The sequence below is a fragment of the Gopherus flavomarginatus genome, chromosome 1 (genome assembly GCF_025201925.1).
Source record: "Gopherus flavomarginatus isolate rGopFla2 chromosome 1, rGopFla2.mat.asm, whole genome shotgun sequence".
Classification (NCBI taxonomy): domain Eukaryota; kingdom Metazoa; phylum Chordata; order Testudines; family Testudinidae; genus Gopherus; species Gopherus flavomarginatus.
The window spans coordinates 16,061,829-16,083,752 of NC_066617.1; the positions used below are offsets into that span (position 1 = coordinate 16,061,829).

General features: G+C 39.8%; 1 protein-coding gene across 4 annotated transcripts in view; it reads right to left on the minus strand.

The window, feature by feature from the left end:
• Positions 1 to 21,924, minus strand: part of UPF2 (UPF2 regulator of nonsense mediated mRNA decay) — a 147,213-nt gene that overhangs the window by 124,071 nt on the left and 1,218 nt on the right. For all 4 annotated transcript variants that reach the window (XM_050936786.1, XM_050936788.1, XM_050936787.1 and 1 more), the window contains exons 2-3: positions 16,869 to 17,248; positions 14,538 to 15,317 (exon numbers count right to left, since the gene is read on the minus strand). In XM_050936786.1, the coding sequence (XP_050792743.1) occupies positions 14,538 to 15,317; positions 16,869 to 17,230 (1,142 nt within the window). In that variant the 5' untranslated portion in view covers positions 17,231 to 17,248. The remainder of the gene's footprint in view (positions 1 to 14,537; positions 15,318 to 16,868; positions 17,249 to 21,924) is intronic.

Here is a 21,924-nt window from a genome sequence, read left to right on the forward strand (position 1 = left end):
GAATGAGGAAGAGGCAGAGGAGGAGAATGGGAGATAGGCGAGCAGGAGATTCTTCCCGAGAGCAGGAGCTATTCTTAACCCTGGAGCCCAGTCGGTTTCAGGACAACATGGCAACCAAGCGTGATGCCAGGGAAGGCACGTTCGGTGGGTGTGCAATTCCAATCTAACTTTAGGCATTACATGCTTTTATATTATCAGGAGTAGCCGTGTTAGTCTGGATCTGTAAAAAGCGACGAAGAGTCCTGTGGCACCTTATAGACTAACACATGTATTGGAGCATGAGCTTTCGTGGATGTTCACCCATGAAAGATTATGCTTCAATATGTCTGTTAGTCTATAAGGTGCCACAGGACTTTGTGATGCTTTTATATTTTATGTTTAATCTGAAGAAAAAGGGAGGTGCAGTGTTTATCTGCTTTCTAGTGACTGCTCCAGCTACGTAGAGGATGCCCCCTAGAAAAGACTGTTTATGTGCACAAGAATCGCCCAGGAATCCTCCATGGAGATCTCTAGGAACGTTTCATGGAGGTTCTCTGCAATCCTTTGCAGGTTTCTGGAGAGGGCTGCCTTATTTCTTCCACCACGGTAAGACATTTTTCCATGCCACTCCAGTATTCACTCTGCTGGCCTCACTGTGGTACACAGCATAGTAGCATAAGGACCAAGTCTATACCCAGACACTTGTAGCATCTGCTCTCTTGCCACTTCTGTTACTCACAGGAGACTGATATCGCACAGGGTCACCTAGGAGAAACGGGGGAAGTTTTCAGTACAAGTGCTCGTACTGCAAACAATAGAGCATGTGATCTACAATCCATGGTGACTTCCGGGTCCCTCAACCAGGCTTTCCCTAAAATTCCAGTGGTCTGGTTGGCAGGGATCGGCGTTGACCTCAGATTCTGCAAGTCCAGGACAATTACTACCAGCAGTATTAAGCAAAAGGGAGGGAGAGCTTTCTGTGTTCTCTTGTGGCTTCAAACCTCATCGGAGATGCCTCAGACCAAGACAGCAATTGGAGGCTTAATGCTGGTCCCTGGTCTCAAACTGAAGTCCATGTTGTTAGGAGGAGAGGGTATTGTCCATCTGCCCACCTGTGCTCCCGAGGCAGGTTTGCTACAAGCTGCAGCAAAAGGCCCATCACCCATGCCGCAGGGACATACTCCCCACAGTTGGAACAGCAAACTGGTTCATTAACTAGCTAGGGATTCTGATTATGTTCTGGCTTGCACGAAGTATAAAAGGGGGAGTATTTTTTAAATAGCAACCTTGCACTAGACCCGCGGTATGGGCTGACAATGGTTGCCTTGTGCTTTGCATGCCTTACAGTGGAAAGCTTGGCCTTTAGCACATCCTCCACACCAACAGAGAGGCTTTCGCAGACTAGAAGATGGAAAAAGAGGACACGTGATGACATGTTCACCTCCCATAATGAACACCTCCAGGACAGCTGACATGGAGCTTAGAGCCTGAAGGATTTCACTATCTGAAAAACTGGACATGGAGAACAGGAGAGCATTCCAAGAGCATGAGCATGCCATGTAGGATGAGATGCTGTGGATTATGAAGGACCAATCAGATATGTTGAGGAATCTAGTTGAGCTTCAAGAAAAGCACCTTGAGGCTAGACTCTCTCTGCAGTCCATGCAGAACTGCCTGCAAGCACTTCCCTGTTCTCAACTGCCCTCCCAAAAATGTTCCAGGAGGCGGGGAGGGTTGGGAGGGTGAGAAGGAAGTATCCCTTCCACTCAATGCCAGGGGAGGGTACCAAGAACAAAAGGCAGCCATTCAAAGACCTATGGCGGTCAAGACTGCTGTGCTTTCACAGACAAGCTGACTTGGTTTCTCCCCGCCCAATTTTATCACTCCATTTGCCCAAGGTTAAATTATTTTCCTCGTCTTTCAGTTTCTTTATGTGTGTGTGATAAAAGTAAACGTTTCAAGAATGAAATGCTCTTTATTTATTGCAATTAGAGGGTTTAAGGAGTGTACAGGAAAACTGATGCAAAGGATGCTATGGCATGGGAAGGCACAATGGAGATGAGCCACAGTAATGTGCCCTGCTTATTACTGAAACAGGTTTTCAAAGCCTCCCAGAGATGCAGAACTCCTTGCTGGGCTCTTCTTATTGCCCTGGTATCAGGTTGGCAGCTAATGTTGAGCAGCCAATCTGCCTCAACGTCCCACCTCATGGAAACTTCTCTCCCTTTGCCTCACAAATCTTATGGAGCACACAACAGACAGCGATAACAATGGGGATATTGCTTTCACTGAGGTCTAACCTAGAAAGCAAACTGCGCCCGTGACTCTTTAAATGTTCAAAGGCACATTCTACCAACCTTATGTACTTGCTCAGCCTATTGTTTAACCACTCCTTAATGCTGTTCAGGTGGCTGGTGCACGGCTTCATGAGCCATGGGAGCAAAGGGTAGGCTGGGTCTCCCAGGATCACTATTGGCATTTCTGTCATCCATGGTTGTTTTGCAGTCCAGAAAGAAAGTCCCTGATTGCAGCTTTCTGAACAGACCTGTTTTCCTAAAGATGTGCCCACCATGCACCTTTCCTGACCATTCTACTTCGTCGTCAGTGAAACGCTCCCTGTGATCCACTAGCGCTTGCAACACTATTGAAAAGTATCCCTGACTGTTTATGTACTCCTTGGCAAGGTGGTCTGGTGCCAACATAGGGATATGCATGCCATCTACCGTCCCACTGCAGTTAGGGAACCCATCATGGCAAAACCATCCACTATGTCCTGCACATTGCACAGTCACTACTCTTCTTATCAGAAGTTGATTATTGGCCTTGCACATTTGGATCACAACAGCTTCCCACAGTGGATTTAACAACTCCAAATAGACTCCCCATTCACCAGTAGAACTCTGGCATTGCAAGCTTCCACAGAGCGATTGCCACTCACTTCTCCACTGTCAAAGCAGTTCTCATTTTAATGTTGCTGCACTTCAAGGACGTGGAAAGCTCTGCAGAAAGTTTCTGGAAAGTGGCCTTCGCATTCAAAATAATGCAAAACCACCAGTCAGTGCTTGCTTCCTGGGAACAGAAATAGTGCTCCACCACTTTCAGTTGCTGCGCGACTGCCAGCAGCAACCAGAAATTGTTTTGTTTTATGGCTTGCAGCAGGCCTGCTTGCATGACATCGCAATGTTCCATGTGATGACTCCTGTCTCGGCTCTGAAAATACTGCAGGATAAGGCACAAGATGGTTGTAATGCTCACAACAAGAAGGCACAGCTGAGCGGGGTCCAGGTTTCTCAGTCTATGGTGCACGCACAGCTAACACAGGCTTTCGAAAAAAGGCACGAGGGTTGTTTGCCACTGATATCAGGGTAGGGAGGGAGGAAACTGCATCATGGGAGCCCAAAGCCATGTTCCCATTTCACCATGCAACAACGTTTTGGTCCCATTAGGCATTACAAGCCCCTCCTAAAACCCACTACAGCTAGTTGCGCTGTGGAATAGCTACCACAGTGCACTGCTCTGTGCATCGATGCAAGTGCTATCAGCGAGGATGCACTCCACCGAGACAATGAACTTGATATGGACACACACAACCAACTTAGTAACTGTGGTGGCTGGATACCGAGTTACATTAAGATGACTTAACTTTGAAGTGTAGACATGCCCTCAGCAAATACTGTCTCAAGTTTAAGAGACCTCAGAAATGGCAACTGAGATGAAAGTTATCAGATGTATTTGGGACATTAGGGGCAAAGTTGTGGCCCTACTGTAGTCCACTGAAGTCAATAACAAAACTTCTGTCAACTTCAATAGGGCCAGGATTTCATCCCAGGTACTCAACGGAAATTACTCCTTTTCACTTCTGTTTCAAGTCAGTTTCTAGTCAACTCCAGTCTCTGATTAATCTTTTATACAGTTTGAAAGGCAACATTGTTTTTTAGATTCAGACAGCAGCTGTTAAAAGCATACTGAATTCAAGTGGAAAAAAGCAAGATTAATCACAATGGCATGATATTAAGGTGAAATATCTAGTAAATAGCTAGGTCTAGAAATAAATATTATATATACCTATAAAGATGAAAATATCAGATTTTCATAATGTACTATTTGTTTCTAGCAATATTGATTTATAAAATTTCAGATCTCAAAACCATGACTGGTCTACAGGAGCACTTCCTTGTCATCAGTTAAGGAAAAAAGATATCAAGCCCTGTGCAATTTTTGATCCATATGCATTCTAAGCACATTTCAGTATTTGGCTAGAGCCACAGAACATGGATGTAAGCCATGTCATAAATCAGACAAATACATTCTAGGCTTGAACAAAATCTCCTCCCCAAATGCAAGTATTCTGTAAAGGATTTTGTATTCTATTCTTTAGTTTATTTGGCTGCTCTCATCTAGTCTAAAACAACATTTGAATAAATTAGTATCAACGATATTTGTTAATTTATTAAACTTGCATCCTGGAGAAAACAACAATCTCTGGCAATTCCAGCTTATGGCAAAGAACCACCACCAAAATTAAAAGCTGGCCTATTACATACAGCTGCATGTCTGTCTCTTTTACCTTTGATTCCTTGGAAATTTAAGTAATAGAAGCATCATACAATGCAGAACAGGCGGAGTTTAAGCCAGTTTATGACTTTGGCATTAAAAGACATCAAGTGGTAAATCATGTACCACACTATTCAAACAAGTAGTAACAATAGTAATCCTCTTGGGCTTTTTTAAAACCAAAAGAATGGAAATTATCAATTTGATGCTGGCTCTGTTTTTCTTAATATTTAGAAGACACAAACACTCATCCATTTCACCTCCACTTGTAACAATTTTACATTCAACAAACACTTTGCCCACACCACGGGCACTAGGATGGCTCCCGAATAGGCCAAACTTTTCATTGGCCACCTTGAGGAAAAATTTCTGGACAAATGCACCATAAAACCAATGATATACCTGAGATACTCTAATGGTATTTTCTACTTTTTGACAGACAACCGAAACTTCCTCAAAGGTTTCCATCACAACTTCAACAACTATCACCCATCCATCAAACTCTCTTTAGAACACTACCACCAGCTTCCCGCACACCAGGATCAGCTTCAACAATGGAAGCTTATAGACAACTACATACAAGAAACCCATTGATCACAAACACGATCACAGATCCAGGAATCACCCAAAACACCAAGAAATCTCTTTCTACTGCCAGAGACTCAGACACCGCAGACTCTGGGAAGAAAGTCCAGGATACACACCTTCACACACTTAAAACCATCTTCACCAAACAAGGACACTCCACCAGAGAAGTTGACTGCCTCATTGAATGGGCCACCCAAATACCTGGAAAGAACCTGCTTCAATACAGGACCCAAAAAACCTCCACCTCTCTGCAACTGCACACCTCTAGTTGTCACCTACCACCACACACTTGAACCTATGGGGGGGGGGGGGAAATCATTAAACAGCTACAACCCACACTTGATAGGGACCACACCCTGAAAGAAATCTTTTCCAATTCCTCTACTCTGGCCTTCCAATAAGCCCCCAAACTAGCAAAGATCATCATCAAAAGCAAGCTCCCCCCAGACCAGGACACAGCATCTCAAAGCAGCACCACCTCCGGCCATAACAGATGCAAAACCTGCAGACATATCTCTGCTGCTACGATGATCAATACCCTCCACAATGCACCTTTCCAGATCCATGGGTCCTACACATGCCTATCACAACATGATATATACCTCATCCAGTGCACCAAATACCAACTATGTAGATGAAACCAGACAAATCATCAGATTCTTGAAAATGATAAAACACAGCAAAATGATAAAAATAGCATATCACCTGAGGGAGAACATTTTTTCCCAAATGATGACTGCATATTTAACCTCTCAGTCCTTGTCCTCCAAGGAAACCTACACACAATACATTGGAAGAACGAGCTTGGGAACTTAAATTCGTCACTCAGCTAGACACCAAAAATCATGGATTTAATTAAGACACTGGATTTGTGATTTATTACAACAACCTGTAATGCACTAAGGGCTTGTCTACACTGACACTTTACAGCGCTGTGTCATGGTACAATTCCCCACTCTGAACCTTAGCGTCCAAAAGATGGGGTACCAGCATGAATTCCTCTAAGCTTAATTACCAGCTTAGAACCTGTAGCACTGCCACCAACCAGGAATTCCAGTGCCTGGTACACTCTGGTCCACTCAAAACCTTGCCCGGGGACCCAGCAAGACCCAGACCCTCTGGATCTTAACACAAGGAAAGCAAACCCTTTCCCTCACCATTGCCTCTCCCAGGCTTCCCCTCCCTGGGTTACCCTGGAAGATCACTGTGATTCAAACTCCTTGAATCACAAAACAGAGAGGACAATTCACCTTCCTCCCTCCTTCTCTTTCCCCCTCCCAGACTCTTCCTGAGAGAGAAAGTAATCCTGGCACAGAGAGAAATCAGCCTCTCTCTCCCTCTTCCCTCCTTTCTCCCCACCAATTCCCTGGTGAATCCAGACCCAGTCCCCTGGGGTCTCACCAGAATGAAAAAAACAATCAGGTTCTTACACAAGAAACTTTTAATTAAAGAGAGAAAAACAGTAAAAATTAGCTTGGTAAATTTAAAATGGAATAGGTACAGGGTCTTTCAACTATAGACACTGGAAATACCCTCCCAGTCTAATATACAAGTACAAATTAGAATCTTTTCAGCAAAATACCAATTTGAACTCCTTTCAGCCAAATACACATTTGCAAATAAAGAAAACAACCATAAGCCTAACTCGCTTTATCTACCTAGTACTCACTAGTCTGAACTTATAAGAGCCTGTATTGGAGAGACTGGAGAGAAACCAGGTTGCACGTCTGATCCCTCTGAGCCCCCAGAGTGAACAAAAACCAAAACTAACAGCACAGCACAAAAACTTCCCTCCCTCAAGATCTGAAAGTATCTTGTCCTCTGATTGGTCCTCTCGTCAGGTGACAGCCAGGCTTACTGAACTTGTTAACCCTTTACAGTCAAAGAGATATAAAGTACTTCTGTGCTATTAACTTTTCTTATCTGTTTATTAACTTTTCTTATCTGTTTATGACACGCTGCAACTTTCTCGCTCGGGGTGTGAAAAAACACCCCTGAGCGCAGCAAGTTTCAGCGCTGTAAACCGCTAGTGTAGTCAATGCACCAGTGCTGGGAGCACTAGTCCGCTTATGGAGGTGGTTTTTTTATAGCACTGGGAGAGCCTCGATTAAACGGCAGTGCTTTAATGTTGCTAGTGAAGACATGTCTTAACCCTCCTTTATCCTACGACTGTAGAGGTGTTAACTGCCTACTTTACTTTGAATGATCTCTTGCAAAACATGCTAACTCCTTAGCTGTTGCACCCTGTATTTAGCTGATACACTGAGTATCTTTCACAGACCTGAAGAAGAGCTCTGTATTAGCTCAAAACATAGGCCAGAGCTATACTATAAAATGACATCGACATCACTACGTTGCTCAGGAGTGTGAAAAAACCACAGCCTGAGTGATGTAGTTATACTGACCTAATCCTCAGTGTAGACAGCACTGTGTCAACAGAAAGCTTCTTCCAACAACATGGCTACCCCCTCTTGCAGAGATGGATTAACTACGCTGACAGGAGAAACTCTCCTGTCCGTGTAGAAGCCTCTTCACTGAAGCACTGCAGCTGTGCCGATGCAAGTTTTAAATGTAGACCTGCCCATAATGGAACAAATTAATCCCTGAGCTAGTGCTGCGTTTGGCCCAGGGAAAAAAGGGCAGTTTCTGCCACTGTTGATCCCAGACTGCTAGGAATTAAATGTGGTCCCTGTCACAGGTTAGGTCTGCCCTAACTTTTACTTAGCCGGCCAAGACCCCTATGGGTTTTACAGTAGCTGGGACACAGTACTGCCCCAGCCACACCACTTCCTGTCTTTAACATGTCCCCTGCTATTTGACAGGTTCTCATGGAGATGAAGGTGCAGAATCAGTTCTGTACTGGGGTGGGGGGGGGTGAGGACAAGGGCTGGTCTCCTTTGCCAAGGGTATTCTCCTTGGGGCCCGTTCATTTGATCCAGGGCCCATTACACAAAAGTGTACGCTCACACCTAGGGCTAGTCTACACTAGAAGTGCTACACTGGTGAAGCTGTCATAGCACATCTGGTGAAGACACACTCAGGAGAGAGCTCTCCCATCAGCATAATAACTCCAACTCCATGAGAGGCATTAGCTATGTCAGCAGGAGATATTCTCCTGCTGATATAACGCTATTCACACCGGTGCTTATGTCGGTATAACTTACAGCCCTCAGAGGGGTGGTTTATTCACACCCGAGTGCTGTAAATTATGCTGAAGTAAGTGGTGGTGTAGATGTTGCTTAAGAGTATGTCTACACTGTAATTAGATACTGATGGGCCTGTGCCAGCTGACTCGGGCTCGTGGTGCTCTGACCAAGGGGCTGTTTAATTGTGGTGTAGACTTTTGGGCTCACCTGCAGTCTGAGCTCTGGGACCTTCTTATCTTGCAGGGTACTAGAGCGTGGGCTCCTGTCCGAGCCTGAACATCCACACAGCAATTAAACAGTGCCTTAGTACAAGCCCCACAAGCCTGAGTCAGTTAGCATGGACCAGTCATGGATTTTTAATTACAGTGTAGACATACCTAAGGGGCTCCAAGACTACTGCGAAATGGGCCCAATGTGCACTTTCAAATAAAAGATGACAGTATTTTCCTGTCTAGTTGTCCTCTCTGACTGGTTTTATAGTAGCTTGAATGCTGCTGGTGTTAGCGGCATCTGATTGACCAGTTGTTACCAATGACCGAACCTGATGCTGTAATTCAAAAACAGAGAAGCCAGTAACTTGGAATGTAATGTCAACTCCACCTTCCTGGGAACAGGCTGCATTACTATGTTTATCATCAACTTTTGACTACTAAAAGGAAGAAAAAGAAGGGAACTGACCACAAGAGCATGGTACTCAATATCTTCTAGTTGTTAAAAATGTCAATTTCCAGGCATGCCCAAACGGCTTCAGTGTTCAACTGATCCAGGTAAGTTTCAATGGTAAAACAAAATAATAAAAAATAATAATAATTAGGGCTGTTGATTAATTAGTTAACTCACGTGATTAACTCAAAAAAAAAAAAACCAGTATTAAAAAACTACGATTAATCATAGTATTAATCGCACTGTTAAATAAAATACCAATTGACATTTATTAAATATTTTGCATTTTTTTATATTTTCATATATATTGTATTCTGTGTTGGAATTGAAATCAAAGTATGTTATATATTACAAATATTTGCACTGTAAAAGATAAACAAAAGAAATTGTATTTTTCAATTCACCTTATACAAGAAATGTAGTGCAATCTCTTTGTCATGAAAGTACAACTTACAAACGTAGCATTTTTTTGTTACATAACTGCACTCAAAAACAAAACAATGAAAACTTCAGAGCCTACAAGTCCACTCAGTCCTACTTCTTTTTCAGCCAATTGTTAAGACAAACAAGTTTGTTTACATTTACAGGAGATAATGCTGCCATCTTCTTATTTACAACGGCACCAGAAAGTGAGAACAGGCATTCGGCATGGCACTTTTGTAGCCGGCATTGCAAGGCATTTTACATGCCAATATGCTAATCATTCATATGCCCCTTCATGCTTTGTCACCATTCCAGAGGACATGCTTCCATGCTAATGAAACTTGTTAAAAAAAAAAAAAGGGCTAATTAAATTTGTGACTCAACTCCTTGGGGGAGAATTGTATGTACCCTGCTCTACCACATATTTCATGTATCAGGGGGTAGTCGTGTTAGTCTGGATCTGTAAAAGCAGCAAAGAATCCTGTGGCACCTTATAGACTAACAGACGTTTTGGAGCATGAGCTTTCGTGGCTGAATACCCACTTCCTCAGAGGCATGCATCTGAGGAAGTGGGTATTCACCCACGAAAGCTCATGCTCCAAAACGTCTGTTAGTCTATAAGGTGCCACAGGATTCTTTGCTGCTTTCACATATTTCATGTTATAGCAGTCTCGGATGATGACCCAGCACATGCTGATCATTTTAAGAATGTTTTCACTACAGATTTCATAAAATGCAAAGAAGGTACCAGTGTGAGATTTCAAAAGATAGCTACAGCACTTGACCCAAGATTTAAGAGTCTGAAGTGCCTTCCAAAATCTGAGAGGGACGAGGTAGGGAGCATGCTTTCAGAAGTCTTAAATGAGCAATGTTCCATTGTAAAAACTAGAGAATCCGAACCAAAAAAAAAGAAAACCAACCTTTTGCTGGTGGCATCTGACTCAGATAATGAAAATGAACATACATTGGTCCACACTATTTGGGATTCTTATCAAGCAGAACCTGTCATCAGAATGGACGCATGTCCCCTGGAATGGTGGTTGAAGCATGAAGAGGTATATGAATCATTAACGCATCTGACACAAATATCTTGAGACACTGGCTACAACAATGCCATGTGAACACCTGTTCTCACTTTCAGGTGACATTGTAAATAAGAAGCCAGCAGGATTATCTTCCGTAAATGTAAACAAACTTGTATGTCTTAGTGATTGGCTGAAGAAGAAGTAGGACTGAGTGGACTTCTAGGCTCTAAAGTTTTACATTGTTTTTTTTTGAATGTAGGTTTTTTTTGTACATAATTCTACATTTTTAAGTTCAATTTTCATGATGAAAAGATTGTATTACAGTACTTGTATGAGGTGAATTGAAAAATACTATTTCTTTTTATAGCACAAATATTTGTAATAAAAGAAATATAAAGTGAGCACTGTACACTGTGTTCTCTGTTGTAATTGAAATTAATATATTTGCAAATGTAGAAAACCTCCAAAAATACTTAAATAAATAGTATCCTATTATTTATTTTTTTAATTGCTACACAGCCCTAATTTAAACCTGCAAGAGACCCATGCCCCACACTGCAGAGGAAAACAACAACAACAAAAAAAACCCCAGGGTCTCTGCCAATCTAATCTAGGGTGAAAATCCTTCCCAACTCCAAATATGGCCATCAGTTATACCCTGAGCATGTGAGCAAGACCCACCGGGCAGATACTTGGAAAAGAATTCTTTGTAGTAACTCAAATTCTTCCCTCATGTAGTGTCCCATCTCCAGTCACTGGGGATTGTTGCTACTGGCAGTTGCCGATGGGCCACATGCCATTGTAGGCAGTCTTGTCAACATCCCCTCGACATTACTACACACAAGTGACATAAGTTTTACTGGTTTCATAGTTTTTCAATGAAAAAGGTTTTTTACTGCATTTAAAAGGTGCTATTTACACCTCAGCAACAATGAACAGTATTTCCTTGCCAGTAAAGGCATGAATTAGGGATAGTTTCCGTCTTCTAAAATAAGCATTCTGAAAGGAAAAAATCAATCAGTTGACAAAGATTTTAAATGTATTGGCCTCCTCTATAAATGAACTTGTGGGTCAGAGCTCGCTATTAAGTTGTTTATACTGTTATTCACTAGGTTTATAGATCCAATAACACTTAGAAACTCAGTACTAATCTGAAGTGCTTAAAGATGAAATTGTAGAGTTCCATGTTAACTGTATCTTAACGTGCTTAATTTACAAGAAAAAGTATAGCTCCTCCTTGTCCAGCAGTTATCTTTGAGAACTCAGCCTGGGATCTGAGAGTCAAGCATGTTTTTTTCTTGCTGATCCATCATCACCAGTAACAAAGATTCTACAAGCCAGATTATGTCTTTAGTGACACTTTATCTTCAGGTTTTGCTATCAATAACACCTGTGCACACCACTACCGCTTTCAGTTGATTTATACAAGGGCAACTGGTTGGAACACAGGGTTTGTCTTCACTGAAGTATTAACCTGAGTTATAATTTGAGCGTCACTACTAACCTGAGTCCCATCCTCATGGAAAAACCCTTCATTCGAGCATGATGGTGCTTTTACTTGAGTTGGTGGGCCCAGTGGAGTGGATAGGCAACAGCTCAAGTTAATACAACTCATCAGCTGCTAACGCAACCACTACACTGTACTCTGGGTAGTTTGAGTGTTATTTTGCAGCATGGCTACTCTCGGTTGAACTAGGCTAACTCAATTTAACTCTGCAGTGAATATATGCCCTAAGTAAACAATTGAGTTGATATATAAAGAAGAACCTAGTCTAGCTCTCTCCCTCTTCAAGTTGGTTCTGCAGTACAAATGGGAATAAACAGTAAACTTATTTTTGTCAGTAAAGCAGATTGTCTTTCAATAGATCTGTTGAGTAAGGAAGAAGCTAGTATTTTTATAGTCACTTTTTAGAACAGAACCACTCTCTAAATGAAATTCAATTGCATACCCAAACTTCTCATTGGTCTTTGGCTTCATGCCATCCAAATCTAATGCATGCAAGTATTTGGTACGTCTACGGAGAAAGAACAATCACATTAACTTAAGCAGAAAAGAGAATTTTTGAGAAATTGAGAAGTATCTCTCACTCATTCCAATTGTTATTAAGGCAGAAGGCTAACATTTTTAAATCCATATAACCGATCCAACCATCTCCACACAACCCTAAATGATACTGTTTTATCAGGTATGCACCAAAACAAAACTTTGTACCTTAAGTTCTATATCTTTTGTCAGGAAAGGTTTCTCAGGTCCAGGATGGAATTTATGGTTGAGAAAGAGACTCGAGAAAAGCTAATAGGCTGACATCCAGGGCATTTGCCTGGGGATGGGAGACCCTGATCTATCTGATTCAGACAAAGGACTTGAGTCTGGGTCTTCCATATCACACCTCAGCTGAGTGCCCTCACTATCTATTGGCTATTCTGGGGCCTCTCTTTTTTTCTGTGGTTTTTCCCACACACAAAAACTTCTCAAGATCTTGGGTTTGTCCCAAAAGAGTTTCAAAGACAGGAAAAGAGTCTCCTGTCCAGCTCTATACTAGTAGCTCTGTAACTGAAACACCCAGTCAGGAGTTTAAAAACTCTTTTTAGTTTAGTAAACTAATACTCCTGGAAAATTTTATAAACTACAGAACTTTACAATTGTTTTTAACTGCTTGGTAATTAAGAAAAGATGCATGTCAGTGGACTTAAATGATTAGTTGGACATGCCAGTCCTCTCAACACACAGAACAGCTGCTGCTTAAATGAACAGCCAAAATGAGAAGGAAGGACAAATGTAATCAAATCAGCCAGCAATGAAGTTCACCTACCTGTTCCCGCTGTTTCTGCTACATTTGTCTTTATCCCAGACTTACTTAATTGTAACCATGTTAGTTTAAATAATGAAGGTATACACATTACATTGCAAAAAAAATTATACTTGTGTTTTGACTCTCTCTGAACAAGCAAGTAGTATACGGAATTGGACTACAGTAAAAGTCACTACACATTCCAACTTCTTACATAGCAAAATAAAGTCACTTAACAACTGATAGGGGTGGGACTGGACTACAACAGATGCTTGAGTTTGTATCTCACATCTAAATCCTTATAATAGGCCAAGCTTAATACCAAAACTGGTCACCCCACACTCTGGGAAAACTCAAATTTGAGTCTAGATTTCAAACCCCAACGTTTGGACGTGTTCAGATCAGAGGGATACGTATTTCAGATCCAGAATTTTGGTTCAGGCCCATCACCAATAAAAGCACAATTCATGTGCTTTTGCTTATGTGTATTGGAAATATTCTAGGAATATAGGAATTACCATATCATACGAATGAGATCATATGATAAAAATGCCTGTCATATAAGAAGACTGGACTTGATGACACAGTAAGTCTTGTCCAGTCCTGTGTCCTATCAGACCATCAGTCCACCTAGGAGAGCAGTCTGGCTTCAACAATGACCAGTACTGGATGCTTCAGAGAAAAGTGCATATTTATTCAACAACATGCCTATGTTGGAAGTTTCTTTCCAGCCTAAGATATTTACAGTTAGCTGAGGTCCTGAAGCATTTAATGTTTTGAGTCAAGGTTTAACAGGACATGGTTGAGTAGTTTAGGTCCAAATTTTGATTTTAGATTTTAATATACAAGAAATTTGGAAAGTACACTTCTTTGACACATGATTTCCCCCCTAAACTTAGAACTATGCTGACACCATGTATAATGTTGGTACACAAAAAAAATAAACCAAAAAACCAAATCCATATCAGCATATGGTCCATAAGAAATATGTGGGTGGGAAGGGTAAAAAACACTTGGTGCCAACTGGAAAAGGACAAAACCAGCTGGGAAAGAAATGTTAGTCTCAAGCTGTTAGAAGAGTATTACAAAACCAGTGGAGGAGTTAAAAAAAATTAAAGCAAGAGAAACTTATTTAACAGCCTCCCTCTAAAAATTATTTAAAACCTAATGCCCCATTACTTAACATTCCAGGCTCTAAAAGATTTTCTAGTTGGGAAATCTTTCAGCATGTTATTTCAGAGAACCTTCTGCAAAAAAGAGCATCTTACACATCATTTTACTTTGGTAGCAACAATTAAAGAAATCTTTAAGCATTCTATGAGCTGCACTGTTATATCAATTTATGAAGTACAGTATTTAAATGTCACCTGTTTTGTCTCTCAATATTTTGTAGCTCTCTGTGGTCCCTTTTCAGGTGTTTGGTCAAAGATGTAAAGTATTCCTTCAACAAATTCTGGAAGGGCTGTTGCTTCTCTGGGCTGATTATCTCACTAGGAGGAAAACTCAAGTTAAACTTCTCTGCAGCATTTTTAACTTTCCTTGGTACCAAACCAGCAATATCATCTCCACAGTGCCGGCAAAAGCTTATTACCACAGAAACATGAGCATGGGTCTCTCGATCAGCGTTAATAATGTTTTTTAGCTGTTCATAGATTAAAGACAGACCTTCTTTATCAGTGAAAATCCCAACTATTGTCAATTCTGCAATGAAACGCAAGTCAGTTCTTAGTTTGGTAATGTTGGGAGTTTTCTCTTCTTTCCTTGCTTCAAAATGCTTTTTCCAAACCTGAAGTAGTGATGGAGCAAAATCAGCATAGCGCTGGTGAAACAGAGAACACAAGTGCACGGCACAGTTCACATCTGATATTTTCAGCTTTGCTTCAACAATAGAAGCTACAGCTTCTGCAATGTACTTGCTTAAATTGAGGCTATTAAAATCATGAGACAAGGAGTCCCTCTGTTGTTCGGTGATAGTTTTTAGCTTCTTAACAAAAGCAGTGTTCTTCTTCAGACTCGAGTCCAGCCTGCTAAAGAAATTCTCCTCAGGGCGGTTATCTGGTGCATTCTGGTTTTTGCTGCGGAGTTCCTTTCTTGCTTGATGGCGCTCCCAAGCTTCCTGGTGGAGCTGATGTGCTTCCTCTTTCTCTCTAAAGAAAAACAACAATAGTTATAACCTGGTAAGACTGCACTAATTTCCATTACAGATTACTCAATTTTGTAAACTGATAGGTAAATGAATCATTTCAAAAAAAGGATAATGAACCACAAGCTAATTGATCTCAATTGTAGTGCAGTTTAAATTTTTCCTGATACTTTATATGTACTAATGAATGTTCTGTAATATATTTTACTGATAATAAGGAAGTCCTAGTAACTCCAGGGCTTCACTAAATAGCACTCTTCTATTAAACCTTTTCTAAGAAAGTGCCATTTACGTATTAAAATAAACATATTAGCAAGGCTCTATATAGAAATTTTTTTAATCACAAATCATTAACAAAGCATAAATATTACAATCCTTTTACTCAAGAAATACAAATCAACTTTGGGACAGAACACAGCAGTTGTTAACAGAACACAGTAACACTACATACGTGTTCTAGATAAGAAGAATTCCAAATCCAACTGAAACTGCAAGGGCAATTTAAGTAGATAAAATGTATTCACCCAGCCTGGAGTCTGACCAAGACAGACACATTAATACTCTTATGCTTTTTAAGTGTCATGGTATCTTTAATGAACACAAATGGTCAGAATCTTGGTTTTGTTTCCCTCCAACACCATAGTGTCTCTTAACACCATGCTATGGATACTGACTTGGAGAAAAAACTAAATTAACACCACTTTCTGCTGTATCCTACCCAGGTTCTCCTTGCAGGTTTTCCACTCAAATACCAATTATTCATGACTGCTGACTATTGGACAGCTTTAGAGATCACAGCCCACTTCCAGTGCTTAAAAGTTTACAGCAATAGCTTACAGTAATAAGTGACTTGTGACTGAAGTACCAGACAGAGTCAAGCTGCCCAGCACCTATTCCTGGATGGATTTTATTGTGATCATAGGCAAGTCACTTGGCTTCTTTCTGCCTCTGTTTCCCCATCTGTAAAATGGGGATAACACATCTAAACATCAATAAGACTTGGTGATGCTTAATTCAAGCACATTTGTATATCACATGAGATCTCCAGACAGACGACATTACCGAAATCCAATGTATAAGCTAAAGTGATAGTATGTACATCAACTACTGCATACTTTTAGCTTCTCACAAATAGCACTGAGCATATCATTTGACACTATCTATATTAGTGGCTCTCAAACATTTTTTACTGGTGACCCCTTTCACATAGCAAGCCTCTGAGTGCCACCTCATCTTATAAATAGATAAAAAAGTGTTTTTAATTTAGCACCATTATAAATGCTTGAGGCAAAGCAGGATTTGGGGTAGAAACTGACAGCTCGCAACCCCCCATGTAATAACCTCACGACCCCCTGAGGGGTCCCAACCCCCAGTTTGAGAACCTTTGATCTATATTTACTAAACAATTATATATATTTTTACCTTCTTATTCATAAAATTAAAAGAGTGAACCAATACTTCAGTCCTCACTTTGGCAAAACTCCCACTGACTTCAATGGGAATTTTGCCTGAGTAAGGACTATCCTGTTAGGCACAGTTAAAACTTAAATCTTACTTCAATTGTGCAGCTGCCTCCTCTTGCTGACGTTTTACTTCCTCTTCTTGTTTCTTTTTCTCTTCCTCTTCAAATTTCTTTTTTTCTTCATCCTCTTTCCTCTTCTGCTCTTCTTCAGCTTTTATCTTGTCCTCTTCTTTTTTCTTTCGCTCCTTGTCTTCTTTTTTCCGTTTATCCTCCTCCAGTTTTTTCTTTTTATCTTCAGGTGTCTTGAGAGTCTCTCTCTTCAGGCCAACCTTCAAATCCTCCTTTGGTTTCTCTCTGCTGCTAACTGATCGCCTTTCACTGAAGTCTTTCTCTTTGTTATTTAATGAAGATTCTTTTTCTTCCATACTGGCTGACTTTTTGCGCTCAGCTGGCATTATGTTACCCAGGCAAATCTGCAGAAGTACAGGAATATCACCACTATTATTGTATTCTCAATATATGAACAAACTAGTTTTCACTGTATCCTGACATTCACTTAGAATAGTTGAGGTAAATCTGCATGAGGACTAAATCAATTAGAAAATTGGGTGAAGCTAAGCAAGCAACTTGGAGGACGATATTCACAAGAACTACACTGCCACACTGTTCCCATGGTACTAAGATCATGATTAAGAAGAAAATGTGGGGACTGCACAAAATCCAAATACCTGTAATTGCTTTCAGCATATATTATGGAATTCTCTTCAACCTGAGTTGTGAAGTCAGATGACTGTTCAAAACTACCACAGCCTGGAGAAAACCTAATCTTTGCAGCAAAGCTAACACCTCCATAAAAAAATAATAATAAAAAAAAAATTCCTGACCACAGCCAACTACCTACAAGCTTTAATTAAAAAAAAAAAAAAAAAAATCAAAAGAAAGGCTTTCCCAGAAATCTTTTTTCCCCTCCACCATGAGCTGCAATTTTTTTTTTTTTTAAACTGTTCATGCAGTTCAGCTTGAGGCTGCTGTAATGCTCAGTGCTGCTATGCACTTCTGGATCCTCAAGTATTGAAACAATTATAGTGGGATGTTTATAGACTGATAAAAACTACAGCCCCAATTCAGCAAATATTTATGTACGTGCTTAGCTTTAGATCCAGATTTTTACAGGTATTCAGGCATTGTTGTGCTTAGGGTTACAATACATAACTGATTTGGGAACCTAAATCTCATTTGCAAAAGGCATTTAGGAGCCTAAAACTATTGACAGTCAATGGTATTTAGGCTTCTAAGTCCCTAAAAGCCTTTTGAAAATGAGAGCCTTTAAAAATCTGAGCCTTGGTTCCACTGTGATTATTCACGTGCTTAAAGTTAAGCACACACATAAGCATTTGCAGAATCAGGGCTGAAGGGAAAGGGTTTTTTAATACCCTCATTTCTAGTAAGTTACGCTTTTAAAATGCATTCCTTTTTCCCCAGAGCAAATTTTAAAAACTTTTGAAGTGACATTGCTGAATTTGCAATCTTCTAGGGGGAGGGAGGAGAGACATCTTTTGCTATTATACTAATATGTACTTAAATTGTTAGAATGAAAAGTGAAAAATTTCTTTTTGCTATTTCTTTTCATGTATTTTCTACACTTCAGTCATCCTGGACAATGAAAACTGACTAGTCAGATTAATTTGTTTCTCATTTTCTTAAAATGTTTGGGTAAAAAACAAAACAATGGGGTATGTTCATGTCAACAGAAATAAAAATGTAAGAAAAATGTTTTCCAATATTGAAAAACTATTTTATACACCCACAACATGAGCCTTCGCTATCTAACAGTGCCCTTTAATCCATGGGTTTTACCTGTTCTCGATGATACATATTTGAAAGGTATACATTTAAAAATGAAATACCACATTAATTAGAAATAGGGATTTTCTTCAAGTACTTTTTCCATTTTCTCCTAATTATATGGAAAAATTCTTCAACATTGTTCCCCCAATTATAATCAGTCTTAATACTGTATTGAACATAGGGAGTTTTCCATTAAAAATTTCCTAAAATGTTGGTCTGATTCTTATGAAGATTTGTTTTAAACCAATCTACCTACAGAACAAAAAAATTCACCAAGGATAGCAACAGAAAATTCACCACATATAACAACAGTTTAAGGCTTTCCACACTGTGCGCCTTACATGCAACGTACGTCTTCACTGCAAGAAAAAGTGCTTTCTTAACTCAAGTTAACTATGGTAATATGATTTAAAATAGCAGTGAATACCAACTTACTTTTAACTTGGGTTCGCAGCTTGAGTTCATTCCCTGCTCTCACTTGTGGCGCAAACTTGAGGAAAAACTCAAGTTGCTATGTCCTCACTGCTAATTTAACCTAAATTAGCAAACCCGAGATAAAAAACGCACTTTTTTCTCTCTTTATTTTTTTTCCAGTGAAGACATACCAGTAATGGTGAGAGAGGTCTGTTACCATGGATGGCCCATTCAATACTTGGCCTCTTTGCTGACAGAAGTCCCAACTGCCAGGGTTCGGAGGGAGAGGGTACTGATTTGTATTCATTGGGAACAGGACAGAGGGCAATTAATTTCATACAAGCTACACAGCTGCTAGCAGATGATAACAACTCTGACTCCCTAATGACCTGATAAGTAATGAAAGTATTGGCTAGCTACTGCTGAAAAACTCCATAGGACCAGAGCCCAACACTGATCCTTTCAGCCATCCAATCCCCACTGTATTTTGACTTTTTGGTTTAATTAAAATTGACTTAAAATAGATTTTTTATTAAGTCAATACATTTAAAAAGCAACATACTAAAGGCCAGATCCTGCAACTGGATCTGTGGAGATAGGTTATATGTAGGTATTTGGGATCTAGATGCATCCAGTTGCAAGATCAGCTCCTTTAAACATTTTGCACCAAGTTCAAAAGTAACATTTAGCAGTTGAAGCTTACAAATGGCATATAATGGAGGCCATATCAATCCAAGAAAGCTACTCAAAGTTGTTTTGGGAGGAGAGAGGGAGTTTAAAACTGAATGCTCTTCCATATTAAAGTCAGCTTAATGTCCCCACCAATGAGATTCAGTACATTTTAATATTCCACTAGATTCTCTTTAACAATAGAACTTGATAAAGTTGTGTTCTTCCTGATTACACCACTAAATAAAAAGCTTGGTTGGAAAAAAGTTAAAGGAAACATATCTATAAATTTAAAATGACCTTTATTAAAATTATAGAATCATAGGACTGGAAGAGACTGAGAGGTCATCTAGTCCAGTCCCTTGCATTCATGGCAGGACTAAGTATTATCTACACCAGGGGTAGGTAACCTATGGCACGCGTGCCAAAGATCGCATGCCAGCTGATTTTCAGTGGCACTCACAGTGCCCAGGTCCTGGCCTTCGGTCTGGGAGGCACTGCATTTTAATTTAATTGTAAATGAAGCTTCTTAAACATTTTAAAAACCTTATTTACTTTACATACAAAAATAGTTTAGCTATACATTATAAACTTATAGAAAGAGACCTTCTAAAAACATTAAATGTATTACTGGCTCGCGAAACCTTAAATCAGAGTGAATAAATTAAGACTCGGCACACCACTTCTGAATGGTTGCTGACCTCTTATCTAAACCATCCCTGACAGGTGTTTGTCTAATCTGCTCTTAAAAATCTCTAATGATGGAGATTCCACAACCTCCCTAGACAATTTATGTTGTAATTTTAGCACAAAAAAAAAATTTTCTGAAAGTTAGTAAACCTGGAGTTAAAGTTAAAAACAAACATCCAAAAGACAAGAAATTAAAAGTCTGTTAGGTCAAAAAAATAAATGCTGGAAAGACCCTAAATATTTGTTAATACTCTAATACTGTGACCATTACCTTTGCTCACACACTAGCTGCTGCTTGAAAAAAAAAATTTAAGCATCCCCTGTTGCACATATAAATTACAGTAGCATGGTCATTTGCGGAACAGTCACAATTTGCACCCACCCTGCTAGCTTACATCAAGATCAGGGAGAAATTCAGGACTGTCTTTTGCAAAGGAATGTCTCATCTTTGCAGGTATGTGGCCTGTATATTAAGGCTGATACTGAGAATTTTGATCTCTGATCTATAGCTGGCCAACACTGGATAAAGGAACAGGATCAGGAAAGGTATACAATTCATAATGTGGTGAACAAAGACAAGATCTAGTATGGATGATGAGGGCTAAATGCAAATTGTTAGGTTTTGACCATGCTATGTAAATGATAAAGAAACTGAACCACTCATTTGAGTGTGTATGGGGGAAACAGGCATTAGCAGTTTATAACCAAGTATGTAGTAGAAACCTGTGGCTCATAACTAAAAGTTGGATAAAAAAAGATGGGGGTAAAAAGGAAAGTCAGAGTTAAGGAAGGTGTTGAAAACTTTACTGGGGTGCTCTGTAGTGACATTTAGGGGTTTTGAACTTATAGCCTTGTAGTGACATCACTTCCAAATGTTCGGTTTTGTTAAATATTGTACAATTTTCTAATGTTTTAAATTAATTAGTTTCCTCCCTTAACACAATCTTTAAGTTTTGTTGGGGAATTTTCTTGATTTGTTTCTGAATTTTTATTTCTTTATAACAAGCCTGATATGTGAAAACTTGATATAGTTGTACTCACAATAGTTCAGAGTACAAAGACGGTCAGTTTTAGGACACCTGGGGAACTTATAATATACACAGGAGTCCAGCCCCAGCTTTTTTAAAAATAGTACACAGATAATGCTCAGCAGAAAATACTTATAAAAAAGTAATATAATCTTGAAGGATCCCAAAGAGTTATATACAATATATACATATAGCATAATTAATGCAACCACCTTAAAAGCTGAAATGAGGAAGCTCAACACCCACCCTTCTGTACTTAGTTTTTCATCATCTGCAAAATGGGTTTACAATAATAGTGGCGTTTTGAGGCTTCATTAACTTATGTTTGTAAGCACTACGAAATCCAGGGATGAAAGTCAATATATAAATGTAAAATACTAAAGACTAGATTTTGTGTTTGATTTTTTTCCCAAATCTCTCTCTGCTGCTATGGGAAGTTACATATTAGTCATATGAAGGTTCCCATTACAAGTTCTTGTCCAGGTGTTCTCTAAAATGCT